Consider the following 26501-nt stretch of genomic DNA (forward strand, 5'->3'; position numbering starts at 1 on the left):
CGCCTCAGGTGAACCCAGGACCCTGCATGTGGAAGGTGGGGAGCCTCGCTGGCTCCATGCTGCTCTGTGAACACACAGGCACCAGGTGTGTCCCCGTCCTGGGCCGCTCCTCCCCCAGAGAGCTGCTGGCCCCCCCACTACACCTCTTTCAGGTCTTTGCTCACATCTGACCTTCTCAAAGAGGCCCGCCCTGGCCAGTCCCCACCCCACTTTTTACAGTGGTAAAATATACATAACATAAAATTTACCATTCTAATCACTTTGAGGTGTACAGTCCAGGGGCATTAAGTACATTCACATTGTTGTGCTACCGTCTCCACATCCATCACCAGATCGTTTTCATCTTCCCCAATGGAAACTCTGTGCCCATTAAACACTAACTCCCCATTCTCCCTCCCCTAGCTCCTGGCAACCACCATCCTACTTTCTGTCTCCATGAATGTGACTACTCTAGGGACCTCATATAAGTGGAATCATATACTATTTGTTCTTTTGCGTCCAGCTTTTTCACTTAGCATAATGACCTCAAGCCTCTTCCAAATTATAGCACGTGTCAGAATTCCATTCCCTTTTAAGGCCGAATAATACGAATAATAAGAGGTATACACTACATTTTGTTTATCCATTCACCCAACGGTAGGCGCTTGGGGTGCTTCCATCTTTAGGCTATTGTGAATAATACTGCAATGAGCACTCAAACAATATCTGTTTGAGTCCCTGCTTTCAATCCTTTAGGCTATACACCCAGAAGTAGAATTGCTAGATCATTAATTTTTTGAGAGACCGCCATCTGTTTTCCACCGTGGCTGCAGCTGCACTAGTTTACATTCCCAACAGCAATGTACAAGGGTTAAATTTCTCCACAGCCTCATCAACACTTGTTATTTTCTGCTTTTTAAATATTAGCCATCCTAACAGGTGTCACGTGGTGGCTGGTCTACTGTTAACACTGCAGCCTCCCTCCCTACCCTGCACCTCCCTACCCTGCACCCAGCACTCCTGACCCTCTGCTCTGCTCTACTCTCTTCTTCCCATTCAGCATCTAACATACTACGTAATTTGCTTATCTATTAGTCCGGTTATGTTTATTGTCTGTTCCCTCTCGCCTCCCTGGCGGCCCCTGCTAGAATGTAAACTCAAGGCAGAGACACTTGGCTATTTTGTTCAGTACTATTTTCCAAGGACCTAAAACAGTGCCCAGCACATAGGAAATACTCGATGACCAATATATGAATGAATGAATGAATGAATGAATGGAAAGTAGAGTTGTTAGAAGGAGTTTTGGAAGCAGGCACATCCGGCTTCAACCCCTGGCTCCATCTATTACTACCTGGTGTCTCTGGGCAAGTGACCTCCTTTCTCTAAGCCTCAGTGTCTCCATCTGTCACATGAGGACAATAATGAGTGCCTCTCTGGGCTCCTGTGAGGATGGAGCCAGATATTCACTGCCTGGCCCATAGTGGGTGCTAAATTAACGTCTGCTACCCAATGCCAGACTGGATTCTGTTGACGTGCATGGGGAGGACAACTGGCTCAGCAGACTGGACTGAAGTCAATTCCCTCTTGGAGGGGGCAGCATCCAGGAGGGGAAAGCCCTTTCTCTGGTGCACAGACACGGGCTCAGGTAGGCACCCCGAACCAGGGGCAGGGACGTGGTGGGAGACCACTCCGCCTCCCCACAGGAGGAAGGGGGGCTGGTGGGCCCCAGGACCCCCCTCCTGCCACTTCCACACGTGTGGGAGGCCAGGAGCCTGCATTGATAGTAGGTCTGCTTGGCAGAGCTGTGGCGTGTGGGAGGTGACCAACACACTGAGGAAGTGTGACCATCCGGGTCCCCCAGGGACGCTGTGACAGCAGCCCAGAGTGAGCCAGACGCAGATGGCAGGTCGCTCAGACAGCTGCCCGCCCGCCCGCCTGCCCGCCCGCCCGAGCAGCAGCCACCCACTCCTGAGTGCGCTCACGGGCCTCCGGAGGGGCCCTCTAGCAAAGCTGTTTGCAGCAAAATTCTAAACTGCAAGTAACAGCAGGACCAGGAGAGAACCAGTGTGGGGAAACAGATGGCAGCTTGCAGCGAGCACAGGCCGCCCGCCCAGGAGGCGGGTGCCACAAGGATGCTGGGCCTGGCTGGCAAGGCTGCCTCCCACCGGCGCTGGCTGGGAGTGAGGGAGCCCCTGCTTCTCCGGGACTCTTACAGGCTTGTGCCAAGGCAGACTCTCCACAGGGACCCAACTGGGCCACTGGTCATCCTCCTGGCTGGGCGGGTTGGGGATGAGTTAAAGACCACCACGTGAAGACAAGTGAAGACTTTCCTACTTCACAAATTCTTCTTTTAGTCAGTCAACAAGCAGGAGAAAGGGGCAGGAGTGGAGAAGGCAGACCCAGCATCAATGGGCACTGTGGGACTGTGACAAGACAGGGAAATCAAGAGCACCCTGCAGGGAAAGGTCCCAACATGATCTGAACAAGGAAGTGGCTTTCCTCTTTTGCAAAAGTCTCTTTCAAACCACAAACATCTCCTGATGCCTTTTACATGCAAGACACTGCAGGAAACCTTGTAAGCGCTGGTGCAGCAGCCTCCTCTGGGTTATAATCAGGATGTGGTGTGAAACTGGGAAGGCAAAGCGAAGGCTGAATGGAGAAGATGCTCTAATTGTATTAATCAGCTTTCAATTACTTACAAATTGGTCCTTTCCCCTTTCCAGCTCACCCCCCTCAGAGAACGCCTGTATCCTCAAAGACTTCTTACGCCAAAGGTACATTTGAGAGGCTGGAGGAATGGTTTCTAGAATCCTGGGGAATCTAGATTGCAATTAACTTTTCCACTGATTACAGTGTAACTTGGAGTGAGTCACTCTGTTTTTTAAACGAGTTGGGATTAAAGGCTAAACAATAAACAAAATGAATTTCCGGCTTACGATGTCATGTGTTTAGAAGCCCCTGATGCAGTCTCTCCCAACCTCACACTAACACACCCAAGAAAACCCGTGAAAAAGGGCACACAAACACCAGCACAAGAGGGCTCTGATGGTCAACCTACAGTCAGTCTCCCCTCCAACAACAGGTGACTGGGCCGGACGCAAAGTGTGTCACCGGCCCACCCAGGCCTAGCCCACCTAGCAGGGTCAGGGTGCAGGGTCCAAAGGCCCGGGGCAGCTCTCCTGGCATGGCAGGCCTGCAGGTTACTGATGCCTCACGGGGGCTTGTCCTTCCTCCTCCAACCCCATCTCTATCCTTGGGAGACAGATGCCCAGAATAACCAGGCGGGAGTGGGAAGGCGCTGGCAACAGCGCGCTGTATCTGGGAAGGTGTACTTTCTTAAGTAAAGATCAGCAGTGGGAGAGCAGCGAGAGGCAAGGAGAGCCAAACCAGGGCCCACAGACTTCCATGTCTTCCTCGTTCCGATGGCCCAGGGCCAGGTCGCAGGAGAGTCAAAGCTGACTCCTCCAGGGAGCAGAGCATCACAGGTGAAACCCCGGACAAAGAAAGGGGTACCCGTGCTCCCTCTGTAAACCCGGGTCTGTAGAGCTCACAGCAGGTGAAGATGGACAGACGCACACGCATGTGCACAAGACAAAACACGGGAAACCGCCAAGGTCAGACAGAAAAACAGAATCGGGCATGGGGAAGAACAGCTTTAAGAGTTTTTCAGAATGGAGGAAAAGTTAAAAGAGTTGAAAATGACTTGGTAGAAGACAATGAATACAGAAGGCAGAGAATGGAAATGCCACCTTCAAATTACAAGTGCTCCCGAGAAGAAACCAGATAGTCGGGAACAGAGCAACAAGCAAAAACATAATTGAAAAGCTTTCCTGAATCAAAGATCCAAATATGTTTGTTCTAGACATGAAATGAAAACGACCTAGGCTACCCAAATTTTTAATTTCCAAATATATATAAACACCACCACCAGGTTATTTAAAGGGGAATAAAAGCATAAGTCAGGCTTCAGGCTTTTCCCCCATGTTTCTTTTCTTGCCCTGGAAACGACTCTATGTCATGCATTAGATCTTGTCATCTGCCTTCTCTTTCGTTCCCCTTCGACTTCATGGGCTCCATCTACTTGTCACCTATGCTGTATCCTCGAAACCGTCTTCTGGTTCACAAGATCCTTCTTGGGATTCTTCAGTCCTGATGTGCTATTTAATTAGTCCACCGAGGGCTGTTTCATTCCCTTTTCTGTTTATTTAAATCTTGCACATATGTCAGACTTTATTAATTTGCCAGCCAGGAAACCAGGAAAGTGACTATAGAGCGTGTGCGTTCACAGCGGGACTGGAAATGGGGTGGGGGGTGTTGGGAGACCAAATGCTTACATACGCAGATAGGTGAAAAAAGGCTAATTAGGTAAGGACTGTAGTTTTGTGTGGTCACAAAAACATCACATTCATGCCCGTTGGTGTCGTGGAAATTAGGGACCAGGTACCCCAGGCTGTTGGGAGTACCAACCAGGGATCAGAAATAAAAAACAATCAAGAAGAAGCAAATGATTAGGAAACATCTGCGGCTGTTAACGGGAATGACAAGGTTTATTGCTCTAAAAGGTTACTGAAATATAGTTCAACTGAGTTTTTAAATTCATTAATAAACATCTTTTGTTTTTAGAAATGAAAATGGTTCATTTGGTTCTTTTTCAAATTTGCTCATTCTTTTCTCAAAGGTCCTCTTTGTTCAATTTGATTTCTAGTCTCTCTCTTCTCCTTTAATTAATTAATTTAAAAAACTTGTTTCTATCTCTTTCACAGTTTCTACGATCTCTAGTTCCCCGGGCACCAGTTCTCCTGGTTACATTGGCTGACTCTCCCTCACGGTGGTTTCCCATGTGGTTGGTTAGACAACAGGGGCAAAACCCACAGAATTCTGAACGGGAAAGATTATGACCAATTGTATTATTAGTCAAGTTGTCTTTTTTGTATAAATGCAACAGCTAGTACCAGACAGCAAAAGACTCAGAAAACATACCATCCTCGTGCCCTTACAGTCATATGTCATTTAACGACAGGGTACGTTCTGAGAAATGTGTCATTAGGCAATTTCGCCATTGTGCGAACATCATACAGCATAGCTACACAAACCTAGACGGTACAGCCTGCTACACACCTAAGCTGTATAGCACTAATCTTATGGGACCACTGTCGTATATGCCATCTGTCCTTGACTGAAACGTTGTCATGTGGTGCATGACTGTATTTTAAGAGATTACATAAAATTATACACCAGCTAATCATGAGATAAATCAAAAGTAATAACTCAAGGGTCTATAAGAAAAGGGAAAATATAGACACTGATGTTTATTTTTCCCTGCTAAGAATCCATTCTAAGGATATAATCAAAAATGTAAAGAGCTATGCACACAGATGTATATTGAAGATATTAATAAGAGGAAAAAAAGGAAATAACTTAGATGTTCTAAATTAGCAGAATATCCCTATGATAGAATGTTTACAAAGAGTTATTGATTGCCCTGAGAACTACTTATGATATAATGCTAATTTTTTTATTGTGAAATTTTTGTTGTACATTATTGTTTATCAGTCACCACATAAGTGCATCCCTCCACCCCTTGTGCCCACCCCCTACCCCCCTAGCCCCTGGTAATCACCAAACCGTTCTATCTGTCCATGTGTTGATTTATCTCCCACATACGAGCGAAATCATGCACTGTGTGTCTTTCTCTTTCTGGCTTATTTCACTTAACATAATACCCTCCAGGTCCATCCATGTTGTTGCAAATGGGACAATTTTATCTTTTTTTATGGCTGAGTAGTTTTCCATGGTGTATATATATATCACATCTTCTTTATCCAATCACCTGTTGATGGACACTTGGGTTGCTTCCATGTCTTGGCTATAGTGAATAATGCTGCGATGAACATAGGGGTGCATAAGCCTCTTTGGATTGTTGATTTCAGGTTCGTTGGGTAGATACCCAGTAGTGGGATAGCTGGATCATAAAGTATTTCTATTTTTAATTTTTTGAGGAATCTCCATACTGTTTTCCATAGAGGCTGCACCAGTTTGCATTCCCACCAGCAGTGGATTAGGGTTCTCATTTCTCCACAGCCTCTCCAACATTTGTTGCTTTTTGTCTTGGTGATTATAGCCATTCTAACGGGTGTAAGGTGATATCTTAGTGTGGTTTTGATTTGCATTTCCCTGATAATTAGTGATGCTGAGCATCTTTTCATGTGCCTATTGGCCATCTGTATATCTTCTTTGGAGAAGTGTCTGTTCATTTCCTCTGCCCATTTTTTGATTGGGTTGTTTTTTTGTTATTCAGTTGTGTGAGTTTCTAATATATTATGGAGATTAATCCCTTGTCAGATATATGGTTTGCAAATGTTTTTTTCCAGCTGGTGGGTTCCCTATTCATTTTGATTCTGGTTTCATTTGCCTTGTAGAAGCTCTTCAATCTGATGAAGTCCCACTTGTTTATTCTTTCTTCTGTTTCCCTTGTCTGAGTAGACATGGAATTCAAAAAGATCCCTTTATGGCCGATGGCAAGTAGTGTACTACCTATATTTTCCTCCAGGAGTTTTATAGTTTCAGGTCTCACCTGCAGGTCTTTGATCTATTTTGAGTTAATTTTTGTGTATGGCGAAAGAAGATGGTCTACTTTCATTCTTTTGCAAGCGGCTGTCCAGTTTTCCCAGCACCATTTATTGAAGATACAGTGCTAATTTTAAAACACAGGTTCAACAATATAAAGAAAAAAGACAGAAAAAAGATTGGACGTAAATATGCCACAATGTTAGCAGTAATTGTCTCTGGATGGTAAGATTATGGATTTTTTTTGGTGTGTATCTCTTTATACTTTTCTACACATTGTAAATGTCAATGATCCATATTAATTTTATAATCAGCAAAGAGTAAAATGTATATAATATTTTTTAAAATGAAAACTTCTAACTAACAATAGTCAAGAACTTAAATATCTGAGGTAATATTAAATAATAAAGATGAAATACCATGATACCGACTCTGATATTAGAATCTACAATTTATTCTCAACACAGCAGCCAGAGTATCCTTTAAAAAGAGGAGGAAGATTCAGGTCATGTCTCTCCTCTACTCAAGACTCTCCAAGGCCTCCCCATTTCATTCAGAGGAAAAGCCAAAGTCTTTACAATGGTCTACAAGGACCAACATGATCTGACCCCTGCCATGTCGCCAACCTCCTCTCCTGACCCTGACCGAAGCAAGTCACACTGGTCTTCTTGCTATTTCTCAAACCTACCAAAGATGCACCTGCCTCAGGGCCTTTGTACTTGCTGTACCCTCTGCCTGGAATGCTTTCCGTCCATATAGCCACATAGTGTGTTTCAGATCTCTGCTCAAATGTCACTTTATCAGTGAGCCCTTCCCTGACTCCCATATAAAATAGAAGCTACCCCTAATGTTCCCAGCACCCCTTTCCCCTGTCACCCTGAGCACTTTTTCACCATTGTGACGTGTCAGAATTTACTTTACTGTGTTTGTGGTCTCCCTCTCCCACAAGAAGAGCTATCCTGCCTGGCACATAGGAGAGGCTCAATAAATACGTGTTGAATGCCCGAATGAATAAATGCACTAGATCGTAAACTCCTCGAGAGTAGAGAGGCTGAAGCTCACAGCACTGCACCAACGAAGTACACAAGACAAGCAGCACCGCCGACCTCACAGCCCCAGGGACATTAACCAGCACTCAGCTCACTCCAGAAAACTCCTTACAATCACAGCCAGAGATGACGGAAGTGAAGCGTCAGAAGGAAAGATAAGAGTGTTCGGGCAGAGGGGTAGAAGACTTAAAATTCAAGCCCTTCCACCAGGACGCGGCTTTTGCTGTAGGACAGAACTCCAAATTTTGATCACAGACTCAACCAGCTATACGTGGCACTTCAATGACACTTTAAATGCTCTTTCTATATAGCTATCTCTTTGTTGTGATTAGATATTTTTCTAAGAAAAAAAAAGCATTAGGAAACCAATTACCCTCTCACTCTCCCACCCCAAAAGCAGGCAGAAAAATGCAGCACCCGGGTATGGTACCCCCAGGCACCCAGAATCATACACACGCGCACTCCCCTGGCCCATCCAGGCCTACTCGAGGTCCACAGGACGCCTGGTGCTGCAGAGAGGGAACGTGGCATTCTCGATCTCGCTACGTTTCATGGCCTCTAGAAATTCAAGGACAAACTGACAGCATAGCACACAGCCTCATGTTCTTTGCCTTAGGAAAGATAAGAAAATTCACCCTAAGCTATTTCAGATTTTTCTGGCACCAGAGCGCTCTGAAGATTAGGACAGGCTGGTGGGGGACCCTGCACGTGGGAGCTTAGGACTGTTAGGCCGTGTGAGGGTAACTGGTGCTGGGGTTGGACGGGGCAGCTCCCTCTGAAGCTTCCACTGAATTATGACGCTTGCTAAATTCGTCTTTCCTTTCATCCCCCTTCTCTCCCTTGACAGCTCCTTCATCTCTGTCCCCCCACAGTTCCGCTGTGACCATCATTTCATCCTGCTGAGATGTCTCCCCCAAGATGCTGTTTTAAGGAATTTCCTTTCTCGTGGGTATCTGCATCATAAAAGAGACTCCCTGAAGACCAGAGGACAAGTTCAAAGAGGGGATTTCTGGCTCAGTGAGGGAGAGAGGGCTCTAATGTTTAAGGAGTACCTATTCTATGCCAGATATTTGTACACTTGGCACACTTTCACGATCTTGCTGAACTCTCACAGCATCTCTATGAAATAGGTATTATCATCTCTCATCCCAAATGGATGAGAAATCAGGGACCCACAGGCAAGACAGAATGTTAGTCCACACTTTGAGTACCTTCCCTGCTCCAAAGATACAGCAGTGATGGATGAAAATATTCTAAAAATAAGTAAACTTATCTGTGCTCAAAATAAGATACATATCTCAATGGATCAGAAACCCAAAGATTTACTATTTTGAGGGCTTGAAGGCACAGCCTGCTGAGCTCTGGGTCCAGAGGCAGGTGGAGGCAGCTTGGTCTTCCAGGGTACAGGGACTAGAAAGCATCCCACAGGAGGTGGGGGACCAGAACCAAAGTCACTGAAAATGGGGGGTGGTGCAGAGATTTCCCACCCGGGGAAAAGAGGCTGAAAGAAGCAGGGACCACCCCCCAAGACTAGAGCTTATCTGAGCACACAAACACCGCTGGGAGCTGGAAGCAGCGGACGCATCGCCAGGGCCTGGCTGGGCTGCCACGGCTCTGATGTTTGGCTCTGGACATAATCCCATTATCGCTGTGGACACACAGCTCATCACTAATCCAAGACACCTGGCTCTGCACTGGGGCACCCAGGCCCTGGGTGAAGGCAACTGCAGAACCACCCGGCGAGGAGAGCTGGGCGGAGGTGACGAGTGGGGAGAGAAGGAGAGAGAAACTGACTCCCACTCAAGATGAGCGTACCAACCCAACTTGCAAAACACCTGAGGAAAGCTGATGCTGAGGAAGACAACCCACAAAACCAACAGTTGGGAGACAGTCTCAAAGATTTAGTGAACTGGAAGGCAGCAATGAAGAATTTACCCGGAAAGATAAAGAAATGAACAAGAAAGGGCAGCTGGGGCTATGGGGATGGACTGAGAGACTCTGCAATGTATCCAACAGGATGTCCAGAAGAGGGGCCATGGAAGGGCAGGACAGCACTAGTCAAGGATAGCACGGCTGAGAATTTTCTATAACTGGAGACATTTTTTTTTTTTTTAAAGATTTTATTTATTTATTTTTTCTCCCCAAAGCCCCAGTAGATAGTTGTATGTCATAGCTGCACATCCTTCTAGTTGCTGTATGTGGGACGCGGCCTCAGCATGGCTGGAGAAGCGGTGCGTCGGTGCGCGCCCGGGATCCGAACCCGGGCTGCCAGCAGCGGAGCGCGCGTACTTAACCACTAAGCCATGGGGCCGGCCCTATAACTGGAGACATTTTATGGATCCTCAGATTAAAAGCTCATACCAAGCGCCAAGCAAGATAAGTAAAAAACAATGCACATCTGGAAAAGCAGGGGCAAGCTCCCTCTGCCCGGCTCATTCTGCCCCTGCAGCCCCGGCCCACGGCCCCCCCAGAAGCTGCTTGCCAGCATCCTGCCATTGCAGCTCCACTGCCCATCCCGGTGCAGCGAGGACAGCCTGGGTTTGGGATCAGGAGACGCAGGTTCGTGCCCCCCATCTGTTACTGCCTCAGAGTCCTCACTGAGCCTCGATTTCTTCCCCTAAAATCGGGTCAGAGCCAGAATTCTAGAACCTTAGCACCAGAGGGGCTGTGGGTGTGGCCTCGTCAGAGCAGACCACTGCTGTGTTTAATTTCCAGCTCCCCCACTAACTAGCTCCATGCCCGCAACTTACTTAACTGCTGTGTCCGTTTCCCCATCAGTGAAACAGGATAATAACAGCACCCACCGATGGAGTCGTGTAAGGATAACTCAGACATGTAAAGAACTTAGTGCAGTGCCAGGCACACAGTAAACACTGAACCAGGGCAGCCATTACTATTACTATAATAATAGCCCCCCACCAAATGCCACTCAGTATGAGGGCTTCCCACCGAAACCAGGCACAGCAGAACCAGGACCCACTGCCATCTCTGCACTGTGGAACGGGCCAGCCAGCAGCTGCCCCTCCCCACCACTCTCCTTGGCCACCCCACAGGCCCTCCTTGGCCTCCAGGGAAGCCCCTCCCAGTCACCAACCACGAACTTCCCCAAATGTGAGTACGCCCAGACCCCGCCCCAGCCCACCCCCACCCTGTTGCCCTGGGCACCCTACCTCTCTCTGCTCACTGCAGATCTTACACAGCCACAGGGGCCGCTTCTGGCCAGGGGAGGCCTCGATCCCACATTTGGTGCAGACTTTCTACAAGAGAGAGGACACGGGAACGTAAACACTTCAGCCGCTTCCTCCTCGGCTGATGGGCTGGGAAAACTGTAACCAAGGAACCCTTTGGCATCTTCCGAGGGGACTGCCGTGCTTCAGGCTAGGAGGGTGGATAAGCCAAGGGGCACAGATCACCTAAAACCTGTGGTTGGCTTTGGGGCACAAGGGATGTGCCCATCCGTGGATCTCCAGTAGATAAATTCACACCTACAATTATGTTCCGTTAGGATCACATCCAAAAATAAGCTTGCTGATATTCACAGCTGCATCATTTTCAATAGCAAATGACTGGAAACAACCCAAATGCCCAATACCAGAGGAAGACCCAGGCAAACACGACAGAATACGATACCGCCTTAACACAGCAGGCTGTGTCGATCCCTGGAAATGTGGGCAGGAAATGATGTAATTCAACAAAGAAAACATACATTTGTATATAACCATGCAAAAAACCCATGTGTGTGCCCGGCAGGGTGAGACGATGATGCAGTGAGAAATACCAGGGACAGCTTGAGCACGCACTTGACACCAAGCCCCTTCATTTAAGGATCCCAGGAACCCTATTATGTAAGCTTTAGGCCCATTCTACAGGTGAGGAATCAGGGGGTTGGAGTAGTTCGAGAATTTGCCCAAGTTCACACAGCAAGTGGCGGACTCAGGTCTGACTCTACGGCCGTTATATAATTTCCTCCAGACACCTAAGTAGCCAGAACCTAGTTTCTGCAGTGATTTTCCTCCACAGAGTTGCTTATGCTCCTAACTTCTAAATACATATTTTGCTTCCCTGAAATGCACAGCCACAAGCAGTGGTGGGAAAGGCCAGAGGAAAAGCGCCGGGAGGCAGAGGGGGACTTGGTGCGGCTAAGACCGGCTCCCAGCTAACCAGGCAGCGACAGCGTGTCCTCAGAGAACTGTGCACAGCTAACCAATCTGACCGCCCTGTGGAAGCCACCCAGACGCAGCGGGGCTGGGGGCTCTCTCCTGCCCCGCCATGGGAAGGCTGGATCTGTTGCTTGGCCTTTCCTGCAGGCTGCCAATTGAGCAAGAAGCACACTCTCCGCAGAGAGGGAAATGTCACCAACTTGGCTTCCCAGAGCATGTCGTCACTGCCTGATTGGGTGGCTAAGCCTGGCGCTGCAGGAGGCGGGGAGCCAGCTGGTGGCGGAAGGGAAGCTGTGACACATTCGTAAGGGAGATGCATTTGCTACCATCCAACACTCAGGTATGAGAAATGTCACTTTTCTTTTCTTTTTCCAAATAAAATGTAACCTGCTCTGAGCTCCTGTCTCTCTGGGCTGGCAGGAAAGTCCACCCCAGTCATGACTGGAGCCCAGATCTCAGGAAGGGCCTAAGCCTAGGGTCTTCGGCAGTGCGGTATGTCTCAGGAGGGTTCCCAGGCTGCTCACTGCTGTGCTGCTCACCCTCGGAGCTCCCATGGCCCCTCTGAAGGGGGAAAGGGCCCGCCACTTCTGTGCCAGGCCTGGGTTGGGATCCGTGCCAGGCTGGGGCTCAGCCTCTCCAGGGACCAGCAGCCTGTCCCCCTGACCCGGTCTGGAGACTCTCCCTTCTCCACTAGAGTCACCTTTCTCTACTCCTCCCAATGCTCACCTCCAACCCTTCTACCTCTAGGACAGGGCCCCCTATAAGCCCACAAGATGGGCCTCAAGAAACACACACGGCCTCTCCTCCCGGGGGTAAAGAGAGCAAGGAGGCTCTGAAGCCAGTTGGCTGTTTTCCTGGCTAGTTTCCTCTCCCTACAAATGGTGCACATGGGAGAATGAGGGTGGCCTTCTCAGAGAGGCAAGATTCTCCTACTGTGTTTTCTACATGCTGATAGGGTTCGATGAGAGCTCGCCCTCTGAGCACACAGAGCCCCCTGCCCCACACCCCCCCCAGGTTACTGAATGAGTTGATGGTGCTGGGAATAAGGAGAGAACAGAAGACCAGTTGCTACCATTTATTGAGCAATTGTGTGCGCACCAGGCAGTGCGACCCTGCAACAAAGTAAGAAAGAGGTGGGTGTTATGATCTCCATCATTCAGATGAAGAAACTGAGGCTCCGAGATGTTAAAGACTGCCGAGGTCACACAGCTGTTAGTGACAATCAGGATTTGGGAGGCTCCCTTCTTCTAGACCTCAGGAGAGCTGGATAATGCTCTCCCCTGCCCAGGTGCCAAGCTGGTGCCCGTGGTTCTCCAGGGAACTGGTTCGCACCCCTAGAGATGTGGCTAATGGCTCTCAAATGAATGGGCAGAGAAGGTGACATGGGGTGATCCTGGGACAAGCTCTGCTGGGGATGAGGGTGCCACTGGCATGTGCTCATCAGCTCCATGGCACTGGTTCTAGAGGCAAAGACTTGGGCTGGGGAGTCTGGCTCTGCCCTCTGTGCTCTCTCTTGAGAGGGAAGGCAGCTGCCCTGCACAGGAGGGAGGTTTCTAGCAACAGGCAGGGAGCCCAGGCCCAGCGGCCTCCCCACCAACACCCTGTGGGCTTCCCCACAGCCTCCCTCCCCACACATTCAGCCAAAGTGGAGGGATTGCAGCCTCTGCCCCTGTCTAGTCAGCTCGGGCTGCTATAACAGAAATACCAGGGACTGGGGGCTTAAACAACGGACATTTATTTCTCACAGTTCTGGAGGCTGAAGTCGGGGTTCTTGGTGAGCGCCCTTTATAGATGGCTGCCTTCTTGCTGTTCCAGAGAGAGCCCTGGTCTCTTCCTCTTCTACTAAGGGCACCAATTCCATCCTGGGGGTCCCACACTCATGACCTCATCTAAACCTAATCACCTCCCACAGGCCTCACCTCCAAATACCAAAACATTGGAGTTAGGGCTTCAACATATGGATTTGGGGGGACACAGCAGTCCCTGACCAGGACTGGGCCCCTGCCTCTGCTCCTGCACATAGGGAGCCCTAGAAATGGGAGCATCATCATCTCCCTCAACCCCGGAACACTGAGAGCCCCAGTCCTCCCGGACTCTCCATCTCACGCCATCCCGCACTGTCACCAATTTCATGTTCCAGAAACACTGCTCTGAGCTTGTTCAGAGGCAGTGTGGCTTTGTGCTCGGGGCACAGGCTTTCGAGGGAGGCAGGCGTGGGATGCCCTTGGGCAAGCTACCCAAAGCCCGTCTAAGCCTCAGACATTCTCATCTGTAAAATGGGATAATAATGTTCATCCCCTGGGGTTGTCTGATGATTAATTGAGATACACATGAAAGGCAACCAGCGCATTAGAAGCACTTAATAAGTGTCAGTCACTATTATTAGTGACGCCCCCTCCCACCCTGTTCTAAAACCCTGTGTGATTCTACTCTAGACCTGCACTAACGTGGCAGCCACCAGCCGCATGTGGCTATTTAAATTGAAATTAATTAAAATTAAATAAAATGAAAACCTCAGCTCCTCAGTCACACTAACTACATTTCAAATGCTCAATAGCCACACGTGGCATGTCCCAGATGTTCCCTCCTCCCTTGCCCTGTCGGGGGTTGGGGGGTGGCATGACAGGGCACACCCTCCCCGGCCCATGCACAGCCCTGCTTGCAGGCTCCCAGCCGTCACTGGTAGAACCCACGGTCAGTTCCCGCCATCTCTCGGTCATCTTTACATGCCGGCAGCATCTCTGGCTGGGGAATCCGGGCTGGCAAAAAGATAACATGCTCCACTTCAAATAATACATAATTGCTGCTCTATTCAACCTTGGATCAATAAGAAAACAATGAGCCTTTTCGTCTTATGGGCTTGGTCTTTGTTCCCAGGTTCCAATAAAGAAAATTAAGCAGGGGGATTTTAAACAGCCAGTGAGAGAGAATGCGAGCAAGCGCAACATCAACTCAGTGTGCAAAGGGAACACTGCACGGTGGCATCAAGGACAGCCCCGGGGCCTGGGGGTGGCCCCTTCTCCCCTGCCTGAGAAGGGCTTCCATTGAGCGGAATTGCCCTGAGTGAGCGCTGGTTCCCCCGGCGTGGCTGCCTTGTGTCTCCTGCAGCCTGGAAATGTGTCTGAGCCTTAAACAAACCAAGTCTAGCTTCTGGGCCTGACTCAGAGGAGAGGTGACAAAGCTCCAGGCCTTCAGCCCCCACGCACGTGCTCTCTCCTCACTCCTGTCTCAGTCACTCCATGCATTCCTTTGCAAATGCACACCCTAGCCCAGAACACGCATGGAGAAGGGGATGGCTCGGGGGATAGCCCACGGGACACAGGCTTTGGGGCAGGAGAATGCAGAGCCTGCCATTTAGATGCAACCTTGGACTTGTTGCTAACATTCTCTGAGCCCCGTTTCCTCGTCTGTAAAATGGTGGTAACAGGCAGACTCGTGCCACAGTTGGGAGGATCAAGGGAGACGATTCACGAAAGTGCTTAGCACAGTACGTGGTAAAGAGCAAGCAACAACCACAGTCTTTCCAGCACGTCTGTCTTGGTGAAGGACGCCAGCACCCATCGGTCATACAGGCCAAAACGCAGGATCACCCTCAATCCTCACTCTCCCTCATTCCCACCCAAATTGTCCACCTGCAAGAACTCTAAATCTCGCTCGAACCGTCAACTCCCCTCCACAACCCTCCCCCACCCACGCTGCCATCTCCAGGGCCTGGCATGCACCCCGGCCTCCCAGCAGCTCTCCTGACCCTCACTTTAGCCAGCCTCCAGCTGGTTTCCCACATGGCAGCCAGAGTGATCTTTTCAAGACGCAAATCTAATCACATCATTTCTCCCATCCCTGACAGCTTAAAAACCTCCAGAGACTTCCTGTTGCTCTCTGGATGAAGATCCCCGTTCACATGGTGTGTGATGCCTGCTCAGGCTGCACCCTAGCTCCCTGCCAGCCTCAGCTCACACCCCTCTCCCCCTGCTCTACTACCTTGCTGTCCACTCTCCGAGCCCCAGCCATGTTGGCCTGCCTTCAGTCCCTGGTCCTCACTCTGCTTCTCCTGCCACAGGGCCCTGGCATGTGCTGCTCCCTCTATCTGGGATGCACTTGGCCACAGTCGTTCCTCATTAACCTATGCATCCTTCAGACCTCAGCAAAAGCACCACTTCTTCAAGGAAGGCTTCCCTGACTTCTCACCCGGCTGGAGCTTCCATAACAGGCTCTCACCTCTTCTCCTCCACTGTCAGGGCTGCGATTTTACCCTCATTTGTGTGGCTGTGTGACTATTGTCACCTCTTCTACCAGGCTGTCGGCTCCCTGAGGGCAGAGGCCATGTCTGTTTCTGTTCACTTTCCTGTTTCCAGTGCCTGGCACAAGGAATATTTGCAGAATAAATGAATGAACAAATGGCAGCTACATTTAGTATTACAACTGAGAAGGCAAGACGCAGTCCCTTCTGGAACGTGCAACCTGCTGGGGAGAGGAGACACACAGACACGGACCACTCCCTGGGCAGCCGGGGTGGCATGTGCTCCTGTCCACCTGAGTGATGCTGACTGATGGGGCGATGGGAGATCAGACGAGGGAGAGCGGCACAGGGGGCGGAGTGTCCAGGGGTGGTGGGACTGCTGGCCAGGTGGCCTCATACTCAGTGTACGGGGCATGAATCCAGGCTGGCCCAGACACAGAGGAAACGACACCAAGGGTCCCTTGCTGAGGGTCGGGGGCAGGGATGTGTACCCCGCCCTCCACATGACCGATCCTGCCTGCTGCCCCAGATCTGGGCGTGCAGACTCATTCCAAAGTCTGACCAGGGCCCCTCCTCGATGTCCTCATAATCCAGGCCACTTCAGTTACCCCTCAACTCTCTGGAACCACCCTTCCTCTCCCCACCCCAACTAACACCTTCACCTTCACCTTCTCACACTGCACACCAGAGTCAGAAAGCAGGACAAGAAGGTCCGTGAGACCACATGCACCAGAGCTCAGACACCGTACTCCAGACCAGGCCTCCACATCCTCACCGTGAGCCCCGGACTCACTTCACACACAACCCGCAAACTCCATGGTGGGGCTCCCAAGCTGCAGCCAATTAGAACAAGGGAGGGGGTGCGGTGCCAGTGCAGGGGTGGGAAGGAAACTGCTCGGCATGCGGGCACCAACAGCTCGCAGGAACAGCGGTCTGAGAGCGTTTAGTAACCAGGAAACAGCCACACACCCCTCGACAGGCCCTGAGGGCTTCGAGGTATTATCATCCATCACACAGACAGCGATGTTTATGGTGCTCAGTCAACCACGAAAAGATGAAATTTTGCTCAAATGTTCCATACAAGGAGGCTAGAAAAATGTATGCTGCGCTGCAGAAATGAATATTGAAGATGGTTAATTTGAATATATTTGGTGCTTCAGTTCAACAAACATTTACTCGATAGTGGATGCAAAGCATTGTTCTAGGAATGACGAGGATGAACAAGGTACAACCCTTTGTCCTCAACGAGTGTCTCATAGAAGGGACGAATTTATGATCCAGCAAATCTCATCTGGCAACGGACTTTCCCAAGAGTTCCAATCAACCAAAGTCTGCAGGTGAGACTGTCTCTCACTAGGAACTCTGCTGCAAATGAGGCGCACGGAGCTGTCGTCCCCCATTCCAATAAAGTAAGGAAAGAAATGGCAACGTACAAGTGATCGCAGCACATGCATGAAGCCCCATGAAGAAGTGAACCCACCAGTGTGCATTTCATGTCACATAACGTGTTCCCGATGCTAGAAATGGAATCTTCAACAGGGAAAAATCCAATTGTGTTTTGGGGCACGCTATGCAGCAATAAAAATGATGATGATGTAAACAGAACAAGTGAAAACAACCATAACGAAGCCATGTATGTACTGAAATGGAGCAATATTCACAATAAATTAAGTCAAGAAGGCACGTTACAAACAGTATGCATAGTGTGATTCTCTACCATATAAATATGTTTATGTGCCTGTATCTCTTTAGAAGTTGATATATGCACAGAAAAATATCTGGACAGATACAGGCCAAAATGAAAATCAAATTGTGCTAAGTCAAACTCTATTTTAAATAGATACGCAGAATTCCTATTTAAAGGAAGCCTGTGCTAAATGTATTGGGAAATCACTTGCCCCAACCTCATTTTTTGACCAGATCTGGATTTTTGCGGGTCAGGATGGATTAAAGAAGCCAAAAGCACTTGCACAGATAGGCGGGAGACAGGACTTATTGGTTGACTGTGGCTCAAATGTAGACAGTCAGCCCTGCCCCCACCCCCCTCCCAGATGGTGTCACTGGGTCACTGACCCCCCCTGATCACAGGCTCAGCCCTGCTCAACCCCCAAGACATCATCAGCCAGGCTTGGAGGTGCATCGCCAGCCCTGGTGGGCCATGAGTGCAGGGGCTAGAAATGGCCTTGGTGCCAGAGATTCCGTATTTGGAACCCAGGTCCTGCTGCCAAATAACTTTAAATAGTTTAGGTATTGATGTACGTATTATAAATACTTATATACTTTATCGAGCACTTAGGCTACACCAAGCACCAAGCACTGGCATTTGCGGGTGGTCCTCGCACAGCGTCCGTGGCTCGTTTTATGCAGAACCTCATTTAATTTTCATAACCACCCTAGGAGGTGGGTATTACTGGCCCTGTTTTACAAACGAGGGATCTGAGGCTTGGGGTTAGGTAACTTGACCACGGGGGGCTGGGACGTGAACCCCACGCTGTTGGAGCCCCAGGTGGCTGCCCAGACAGGAGACTTATCCAAGCCTTCACTCTCCCCCTCGCCCCAAGGGAAGGCAGGGTGTCCCCCAGGGCACTGGCCCTCCTCCAGAACTAGAGACTAGGTCAAGCCTCAAGTGGAGAGGGCACAGCCAGGCCCCTCCTGTTCATTAAGACACAGCCTGGGAGCCAGCGGGACTGAGGGCACACTGACCTTAGCCCTGGCCACTGCAATACCGAGTCACCAGGGCCCAAACACGCACAGCCTTAAGAACGCCAGCCGCCTGTTGCTTGGTCTGAGACAGCAGCCAGGAGGCCACCGGAGAAGAATTTCAGAAGGAAGACAAGTCTCTCTGTGCTTCCCCACTAATGCTCTGCCGGGGAGACGCCAGCCTCCCTCCATCCCAGCTGCGGGTGGCAGGTATACTACCCATCCAGGGCGGGGCCCTTTCCCTCCACCAAATGAGCCACTGACGCTGCGCGGGGACCACCCGCAAATGCCAGGCCTGTGCAGCCCCCAGCCGCCAGCCGCCTCTGCCAGCTGAAAGGAAGCACTGCAGATTTCAGGACTAGCTTTCAAAACCCCTCCTCCCTCCGCCTGCCACTCACACAGTCAGCACCATCCTGAGTGGAGAGGAGGGTTGAAGAGGCAGCAGAAGCGGCTCTTGTCATTAATATTCACGGGCACGTAATAAGAAATCGTGCCTCGGATGTGGCTGTGGATAATCTCTGTCCTCGTGCCCCACTGCGCGTGTCTGAAGGGGGAATGGGACACGTCAGGCAGGATGGAGCCGCCAGGCTGGCTGAGGGTCGGGGGGGACAGCCGCCCCACCTGCCTCCTCCACCCGGGCGCCCTCCACCCCTGCCCGCCCGCCCCTGGTCCCAGTTACCCTCAGCATCCCCTCTCAGACCAGAGACTGTGTGCCCGGTTTCCGCCTCTTTCCCCGTCGAACCTGGGAAACAAAGGAGGTTTGAGCTGTCTCGATGGGCCCGAGGGGCATGCAGGGTGGGTGACAGGAGCTCGAGTGGAGGCAGCCATGGCAGCCATGGTTCAGGCAAGAGCCTGGCAAAGGGGTGAGAGCGGTTATTCAATCTGAAGCTGAGGGGAAGGTTTTAAAGAACCAGCAGATCTAATAATGTGCAATCAAAGGGGGGCCACGTGAGACAAGGTACTCGGTCTTTCATTCCACAGGCACCTGTGGAGGACACGAGGGTGCCAGGTCTGTGCTCAGCGGGAGGTAACGAGTGCCTGCAACACAGCCCCCTGGGGGAAAGAGACACAGCAATGCTGCATGGATAGAGCATTCAGTGCGAGCAAGACGGAAGAGTGCTGACATGGAAACGTGTGAGAGAAGGGAATGATGCTCATAAACACGGAAGAGATGAAGGGCTGGAGGAGACAGCCAGGGACAGTTCCCAGAGCCAGCCTGTCTCAGGCAAGGGCCGGACATTGACCCAGAGGCTGGGGTGGGCTGCTCACGTACATATTTCCACCAACGTCCCGCCATGGTCACCAGTCTGCAACTCCATCTGGGGTCCCCCTCCTCCGAGGGGGTGTCAGACCCTCCCAGGACTTGTGTAGTGGGAAAAGCACATTCAACATTATATTCACTTCTTTCAAACATAGAATATTATTTTGAAATTTCAAATAGTGTTAAAAAAGAATGTGAGAGGTTTCTATGCTGATCAAGAGGGAGCCTGGGTTTTGAAAGGCTGAACGAGGCTGGTCTAAGTCCTGTCAGAGGAGGAGCCCCACCAGCTCCTGGTCAGGACGATGTGGGGACCCCGCAGCTGTCCTCTCAGACCCCTAAGGGGACCATTGGGGTCTCATGTGGCCTTGTGTGTGGACAAGAGATAACACTGACTTTCCCCGGGGGTGCGCGAGGACTAGATATCAGTGTGCGTAGGAACTTGCCACTCCTCTGAGAACGGTCCTATCAGGGGTTCTCGAACACAGCCCTCCTCAAATCCCTGGGCCTGGCGTGCACCTCCCAGCCCAGCCCTGCCTCTGAGCAGGCCTGCCGGGGGAGGGAGAATCGATGGCAGACGGAGTTCCACCATACGCAGGGCCCCCTGACCCTCATCAAGGTCTCCATAGCTCTGAACACAGCCGGCTCCATCCTGCTTGGTTCTGACAAGTCCCAGGATTAGACGCCTGGAGGCCTCAATAGCTCCTTCCAGCCCTAAAGGAAGAAACCCCTTGCTTCTGCACCCCACCCACCAGCCTGGGCTCCTGGAACTGACGGGGCCTGAGCTTGTCATGTCCTCCAGACTCCCAGCTGCGGGTCCACGTGGCTCCATCTGAATCACAGGGGGATGACACTCGGGCCAGTGGTCCCCCAGGACCACCATGTCACACAGCGGCCTGCAGCTCTCCCACTCCACTCTGGTCAGGAGGGACTCAGGGCAGGAGAGACCCAGGTGGTGGAGGAAGCACGCTTACATCCATCTTGCTCCCTGCCGTGTGGTTACTTAGAGTTACAACTCATAATAATGATAATAACCACCATTTATTGAGCACTTATTCCATGCCTGGCATGAGCTCAGCACTCAACACACATTATCATTATCACATTTAATCTCGCTTACGTTCACAATGGCCCTGTGAGGAAGGTTTTATGATTTGAATGTTGTGGATGAGGAATGGAAGGCCCACAGATGTTGGCTACATTCATGTAACAAGGAAGTGGCAGAGCCAGGATGGGGACCGGGGTCCGTAATAATAAAAGTCAGAGCTTATAAAACACGTACTGTGTGTGGCGCATGGCATGAATGCTTTACACAGATTATTCACTTAACAAGGACGGGACTGGTAATTTGTCCAGGGTCACACAAGGGCAGTCAGTGGAGGGCTGGACTGGGGTCCTATTCCCGATCTTGCCTCTCACTCATGCTGTGACCCCCACACTTACTGAGAAGGAAGCTTATGCAGCCCGGGAAACAGATATCAGTGGGAGAGAGCAAGTGGACTGAGTTGTCCTATGGACAGTGGTGGCCTGAAGATAAACGGCAGCTCACTTTCCGAGACAGACACTGGCCATGCCAGGAACATGAACACAGGGAATTGAATGCCCCAGACAAAGCCAGCTCCGGCCTCCCTAGCCCAGCCCTGGTTGCATAACCAACATGTTTTCCGGAAGCCCTGGGCCGGGGCCTCCCACAGACAATTTCTCACCCAGAGGCGTGCCTGCCACCTGGTAGTCACCTGGCCCAGGCTCTGTTAAAGGAGCCTGGTTCTCGGAGCCACAGCCAAGGAAGAGGCTGGAGCATTCTGTTTTTTGTCCTCATGTCCAGCGTCCTGAAAATGCCCTGCCCCTCTCAGCAGCCCCAGAGCTAATGGCTGCAGGCGAGCCTGACTCCTCTGGGAGCTGCCACAAAGCCTCACCATGGGGAGAGGATGTTCACGGCTGTCAGCACTGGCCACACGAGGAGTCCCGGCCAGGTCTGTTGAGCAGAACCTAGCTCCGAAATTCTCTGGTTCTAGGGTGTGTGACGAGTCTGTGGGCCTGACCGCAGTCACTGAAGTCACAGTTCTGCTTTTGGAAGGCTTGAAATCTCCATGGGAAGGCGAGGCAGGGGCCTCCGGTTAACCTCCCACCAAAAGTTCCCCTAGAATTGGATGGGCAGCAACTTTAGCTGCAGGTTGGGGCCAATGCTGTCAAGAGCTTTCAGCAAACGCTTCCCAAGGCCCTGCTGCCACCAGGCCCTGGACCACGCAGAGAGCATGGCGAGGCTCACAGGCTGCCGGGCAGAGACAAGAAAATGATGCACACGTATGTGAGAACCTTCCTTCTTGGCCCCCACCTAACTTTCCAGCCTCGCCAAGCCCCACATGCCCGCCCCCCTGCCTCACTGTCTCCTCCCCACATTCTAGGTACTTCCAAGCCTCCATGCGTTTGCCCAGGCTGTGCCTCACAGTGAGCAAACTTCTATATATCCTTCAGGAACAACTCAAATGTCTCTCCCTCCATGACTCCTTCCTTGATTTCCGCCCCTGGGGAAGCACTAGTTACTCCCTCCTGTGCGTTCCCATAGTGAGTCAACATCTCTAGAGGAGGGCTGATTGCATCATATTGAAATTGTCTCTCCTGTGACTGTGCCCCCTTTAGAAAAAGGACATTGCTGTTCATATTTAAATCCCCAAATTTAGCAGGTGCCTGGCACGTAATTGGCTAGGAAGGGAGAGAGGGGCTGAGTGCCAAGTACAAGATGCAGTGGGGTTGGGATTCTGTAGACATCTGGGGGCCTATGGTGGCTTTTATTAAGGAAGGGAGGGACATGATCAGATCTGGGTTTCAGAAAAAGCACCTTTGCTGAGAAAATGGATTCAGTCACTCTCTCCTGGTCAACTGGTCCTCCATATTCTCAGCAGAGGTTCTTTTTCCAGAACATTCCCAGATGCCTATGGAATTCCAACTCCTAGCTGGGTAGTGGAGGTGAGGAAAAGGAAGGACTCTGGGTTGTTCTGAGGTTGCCTGCTGACTAACAGGACGGACAGTGGTGACATTAACAGAGGACAAGGGGCAGGAGAAATATTCGGCTTTGGACACACTGATGTCTGCGGTGTGAGTGGACTCCCTTGGCAGAGCTGTTCAGCGGCAGTCAATACACAGGACCAGGGCTTGGGAGGAAGGCCAGGCAGCAGACAGAGAAGGAGGAGGGCCCGCATATGGCGTTGGCTGAAGCTTGGGAACTCAAGCGGAGTGGAGAGACGTTATAGGTCAGTGGACTTTCGATATTGATCTATGTGCCTTCTACTGTCGATTTCAGTACTCTCAGAACTGGCCCTTCGCGGGGGCCGAAGCTTGATCCTGAAGTCGCTCCAGAACCCAGACTGGGGCTGAATGAACGTCTGTTTAGGGTGAAGGAGACTTGAGCATCTGGGTTCTGAGGGATGGAGCCAGTGGAGGGGGAGAGCATGGCAGTGGAGGGGTCACCACGGGGACCAGGACCTGGGTGGGGCAGGAGGGGACCCAGAACACAGCCATGGGGCCCGAAGCTGGGTGCACAGCCAGTCGTCCAACAAACTCGAGTTGCTGGGCCAAAGAGAAGAGAGTGAGGAGCGGGGAAGGCCTGGGCAAGCTGGAGAGGGCCAGCCCAGGGTCTACCAGAAGCCAAGTTAGCACAGACGCCCCTGGCCAAAGTCAGGAGACTCCCCACATCCCCCAGCTCTGCCCCCACCAGTTCAGCATGGGACATTTCAGCGCCTTGGGGTCCCAGGGGTCAGCACTGTCTTCTCTGACTGTCCAGGATCATCATAACCCTCAAAAGGTCAGCTCATGTGAAAGCACCCCCTCCCTACTGGGGGCCCCCTCCAGTGCATGGGACACAGGAAATATCCTCAAAATAGTAAATATCTGTCGTTGGAACTCATTTTTCACTTGAAAAATAGAGCAGACTAGACAAACACCCTAGGGCTTCTTCACATTGCAGGAGCAGCAGCACTAACGATCAATCAGGGACCCGGGTGATGCGCAGGAGCAGAATTCCTGGAGAGCGGTGACAGGTCTGGGCCAGGTAGTCAGGCCCGACCCTCCAGCCTCAGAACTCCCAGCCCCCGTATTTCATTTATGCTGCTAAAGTCAGCAGCTTATGCCTAGTGAATGGACTGAGGGCCCTGGACACCATGTGGAGATGGTTAGACTTCATTCTGCAGGCAGTAAGGAGCCACTGAGGACTCTAGGGGGAGGGCAGAGCACATTGATCAGAGCCCCACTTAAGTGAGATGAACAAGCAGAGGAGCAGAGAATGAGCTGGAAAGTGAACGAGACCCCAGCGCAGGCAGCCAGGGGGCTGGTGGGGAGGCCCTGCAGTGGCAGCTGGGTGCTCACGCCTTGCTCCCTGGAGGGCGCAAACTACACTCCTGTCTGTGCCTGAAAACTCAACAAGGTGGATGTGGGTCCTGGGCCTCTAGTAGGCCTGGCAGATCATAACCCCTCTCAGCCTCAGTTTCTCCATCTGTAACCTGGGAGAGTCATCCGTCCCACAGAAAGGGGATGACAAGGGGGAGAAAGTTTGGAAGGGAAAGAGCTGAAGATCCCCCAAACCACCTCTGGGAAAGGCTCGATCTTCCTTGGCTTGGAGGCCCAGGCTAAACGGAGCCTCGGGAGGGGAGCCGCCCCTGAGCAGTGCCCCCGATCAGCAGGAGCGGGGCCCTGGGGCCCTCCCATGGGGGAACAGAAGGAGAGGCGAATTAAGGTCAGTGAACAGCAAACAGCTGTGCGGGAAACGCTGCAGCAGGAAAAACAGGGGCAATTTGAGAGCGATGAAGAATCGCAGGCCCTCCGAAGTGTGGCAGCCTGCAGGGCGCAGCCAGTGAGGTGAGGGCATTATGCAGCGCCCGGCCACACCACGGACTGGAAATGTCATTATCTGTTATTTACCACAACAGAGGACAAGAGGCTGCACAAAATTACCATCCCCGGTAACAGCTGCTGAACTGATTTGCCAACGCTGCTTCCTGCTGCCGGCGCTCTCTCAAAGCTACGCTGACCAGACCCAGGGACAAGAGCCACTGAGCTCAGGTGGCAAGGAGCCCGAGGTGGTGCCAGACAGGTGTCTCAGGGAAGAAGCCTGACCTGTGTCCCCAACACCCCAATCCAAGCCTACGGAAGCTTTTGCCCACTCATGATGCTCTGGCCTCACAATGACTCTGGTCCATGACTCAACAACCATAAACCCCCTGCACACCCCACTGCCCAGCCGCCTCGGTGGTGTGACAAACTAAGGCAAGGCCCGGGCCCACTCTGTGGGGGGTCTGCCTCAGGGGTGCCCCGGGCTGGGTGCCATACCCTACTATGGATAGTCAGCTCTCGGGGCTATGATCCCTGCCCCAGTGTTGGGGACACTTGGCCAATGGCCTTGGCACCCCATTGGCAAGCTGGCACCAGATATCACCTTCCTTTGGGGGTTTCCTACATGTCTTTAGCTCCTTTACTTCCCACAGTATATATGGGCAAAGTTCTGAACCGTACTGTAGGAGTATCTGCAAGGCCCTGGCTGTGCCACCAGGAGCAAGTCATCTCTCTGAGCCTCAGTTCCTACATCCGGCAAATGGGTATAATCACTGCCATTTGCCCACCTACCCCCGGGGGACCATGAGGGGCATGTGGCATCACAGAAACATCAGAGGCAGAAGAGGCTCTCAGAAGCACATGCCAACCCCTACACTGGCTTCCCCCTGCTAAGAGAATACAGACTCCATCACAGCCTGAGCTGAAGCAAACTGAGAAGCCAACCCGCCACAGCTTTAAAACAACAAACCAAGCTGTTCCGGAAGCACAGAGAAATGAGCTTCAGCTCACAGCTGCAGCTGCTGCCGCTCCCGATCCGAGGGGGCTGGTGCCGGCGCCAGGGAGCAGGTTCTGGGCAGTAATGCTGCAAGGATTGGACTGAGCCCAAGCTTCAAAGGAGGAATCCCCTAGAAAAGCCGGAGAGACCCTCTCCTCCAACCATTTCCTTTTACGGGGGGGGCGAGAGGCCCAGGGCGGGCAGGGATTCTATCCGAGGTCACACGGGGCGTTCAGAGCAGAGCTGTGACTGCAGCTGCACGTGTATTTTACCTGTGGATGTGGGCAACGCTGCCTCCTCCCCACCCCGCCAGCTATGTCTGTCCTCTGATTTACAGGGGACCAAGGAGACTTCTGGGAAATGAATTTGACCTACGCCCTCACCTGGATTTCAGGCACAGGTGGGTGCGTGTGTGGGGAGGTGAGTGCTGGGCAGAGGAAGGCAACAGAAGCCAAAATGCAAAGAAGGCCGTGGCATTGGAGAGACTCAGACCGAGGAAGAGGCCAGAGCTAGCAGGGAGCAGGGTGAGGGGTGTCTGGAGTAGAGGGGTGGGGCCTAGGCCAGCACCCCCACCCCAGTCCTGCCCCCTGCCCGTTGTGTGAGCAGCCTGGAAAAGAAGGGGCTACAGGGAAGTGGGAAAAACTCCCTTATATCATACAACGCCTAAAGAGGGAATTAGATTTACATGTGTAGACGTGTGTGGGGGGTCTGATGTGTTATTCAGTGA

At 51.6% G+C, this 26501-nt stretch overlaps 1 protein-coding gene across 3 annotated transcripts in view; it reads right to left on the reverse strand.

The window, feature by feature from the left end:
* RPH3AL (rabphilin 3A like (without C2 domains)) overlaps positions 1–26501 on the reverse strand; it is a 140530-nt gene that overhangs the window by 42909 nt on the left and 71120 nt on the right. For all 3 annotated transcript variants that reach the window (XM_087440675.1, XM_087440674.1, XM_087440673.1), the window contains exon 5: positions 10766–10852. In XM_087440675.1, the coding sequence (XP_087296801.1) occupies positions 10766–10852 (87 nt within the window). The remainder of the gene's footprint in view (positions 1–10765; positions 10853–26501) is intronic.

The sequence above is a fragment of the Ceratotherium simum genome, chromosome 16 (genome assembly GCF_057802395.1).
Source record: "Ceratotherium simum simum isolate JZ-2026a chromosome 16, ASM5780239v1, whole genome shotgun sequence".
NCBI classification, from domain to species: Eukaryota; Metazoa; Chordata; class Mammalia; order Perissodactyla; family Rhinocerotidae; genus Ceratotherium; species Ceratotherium simum.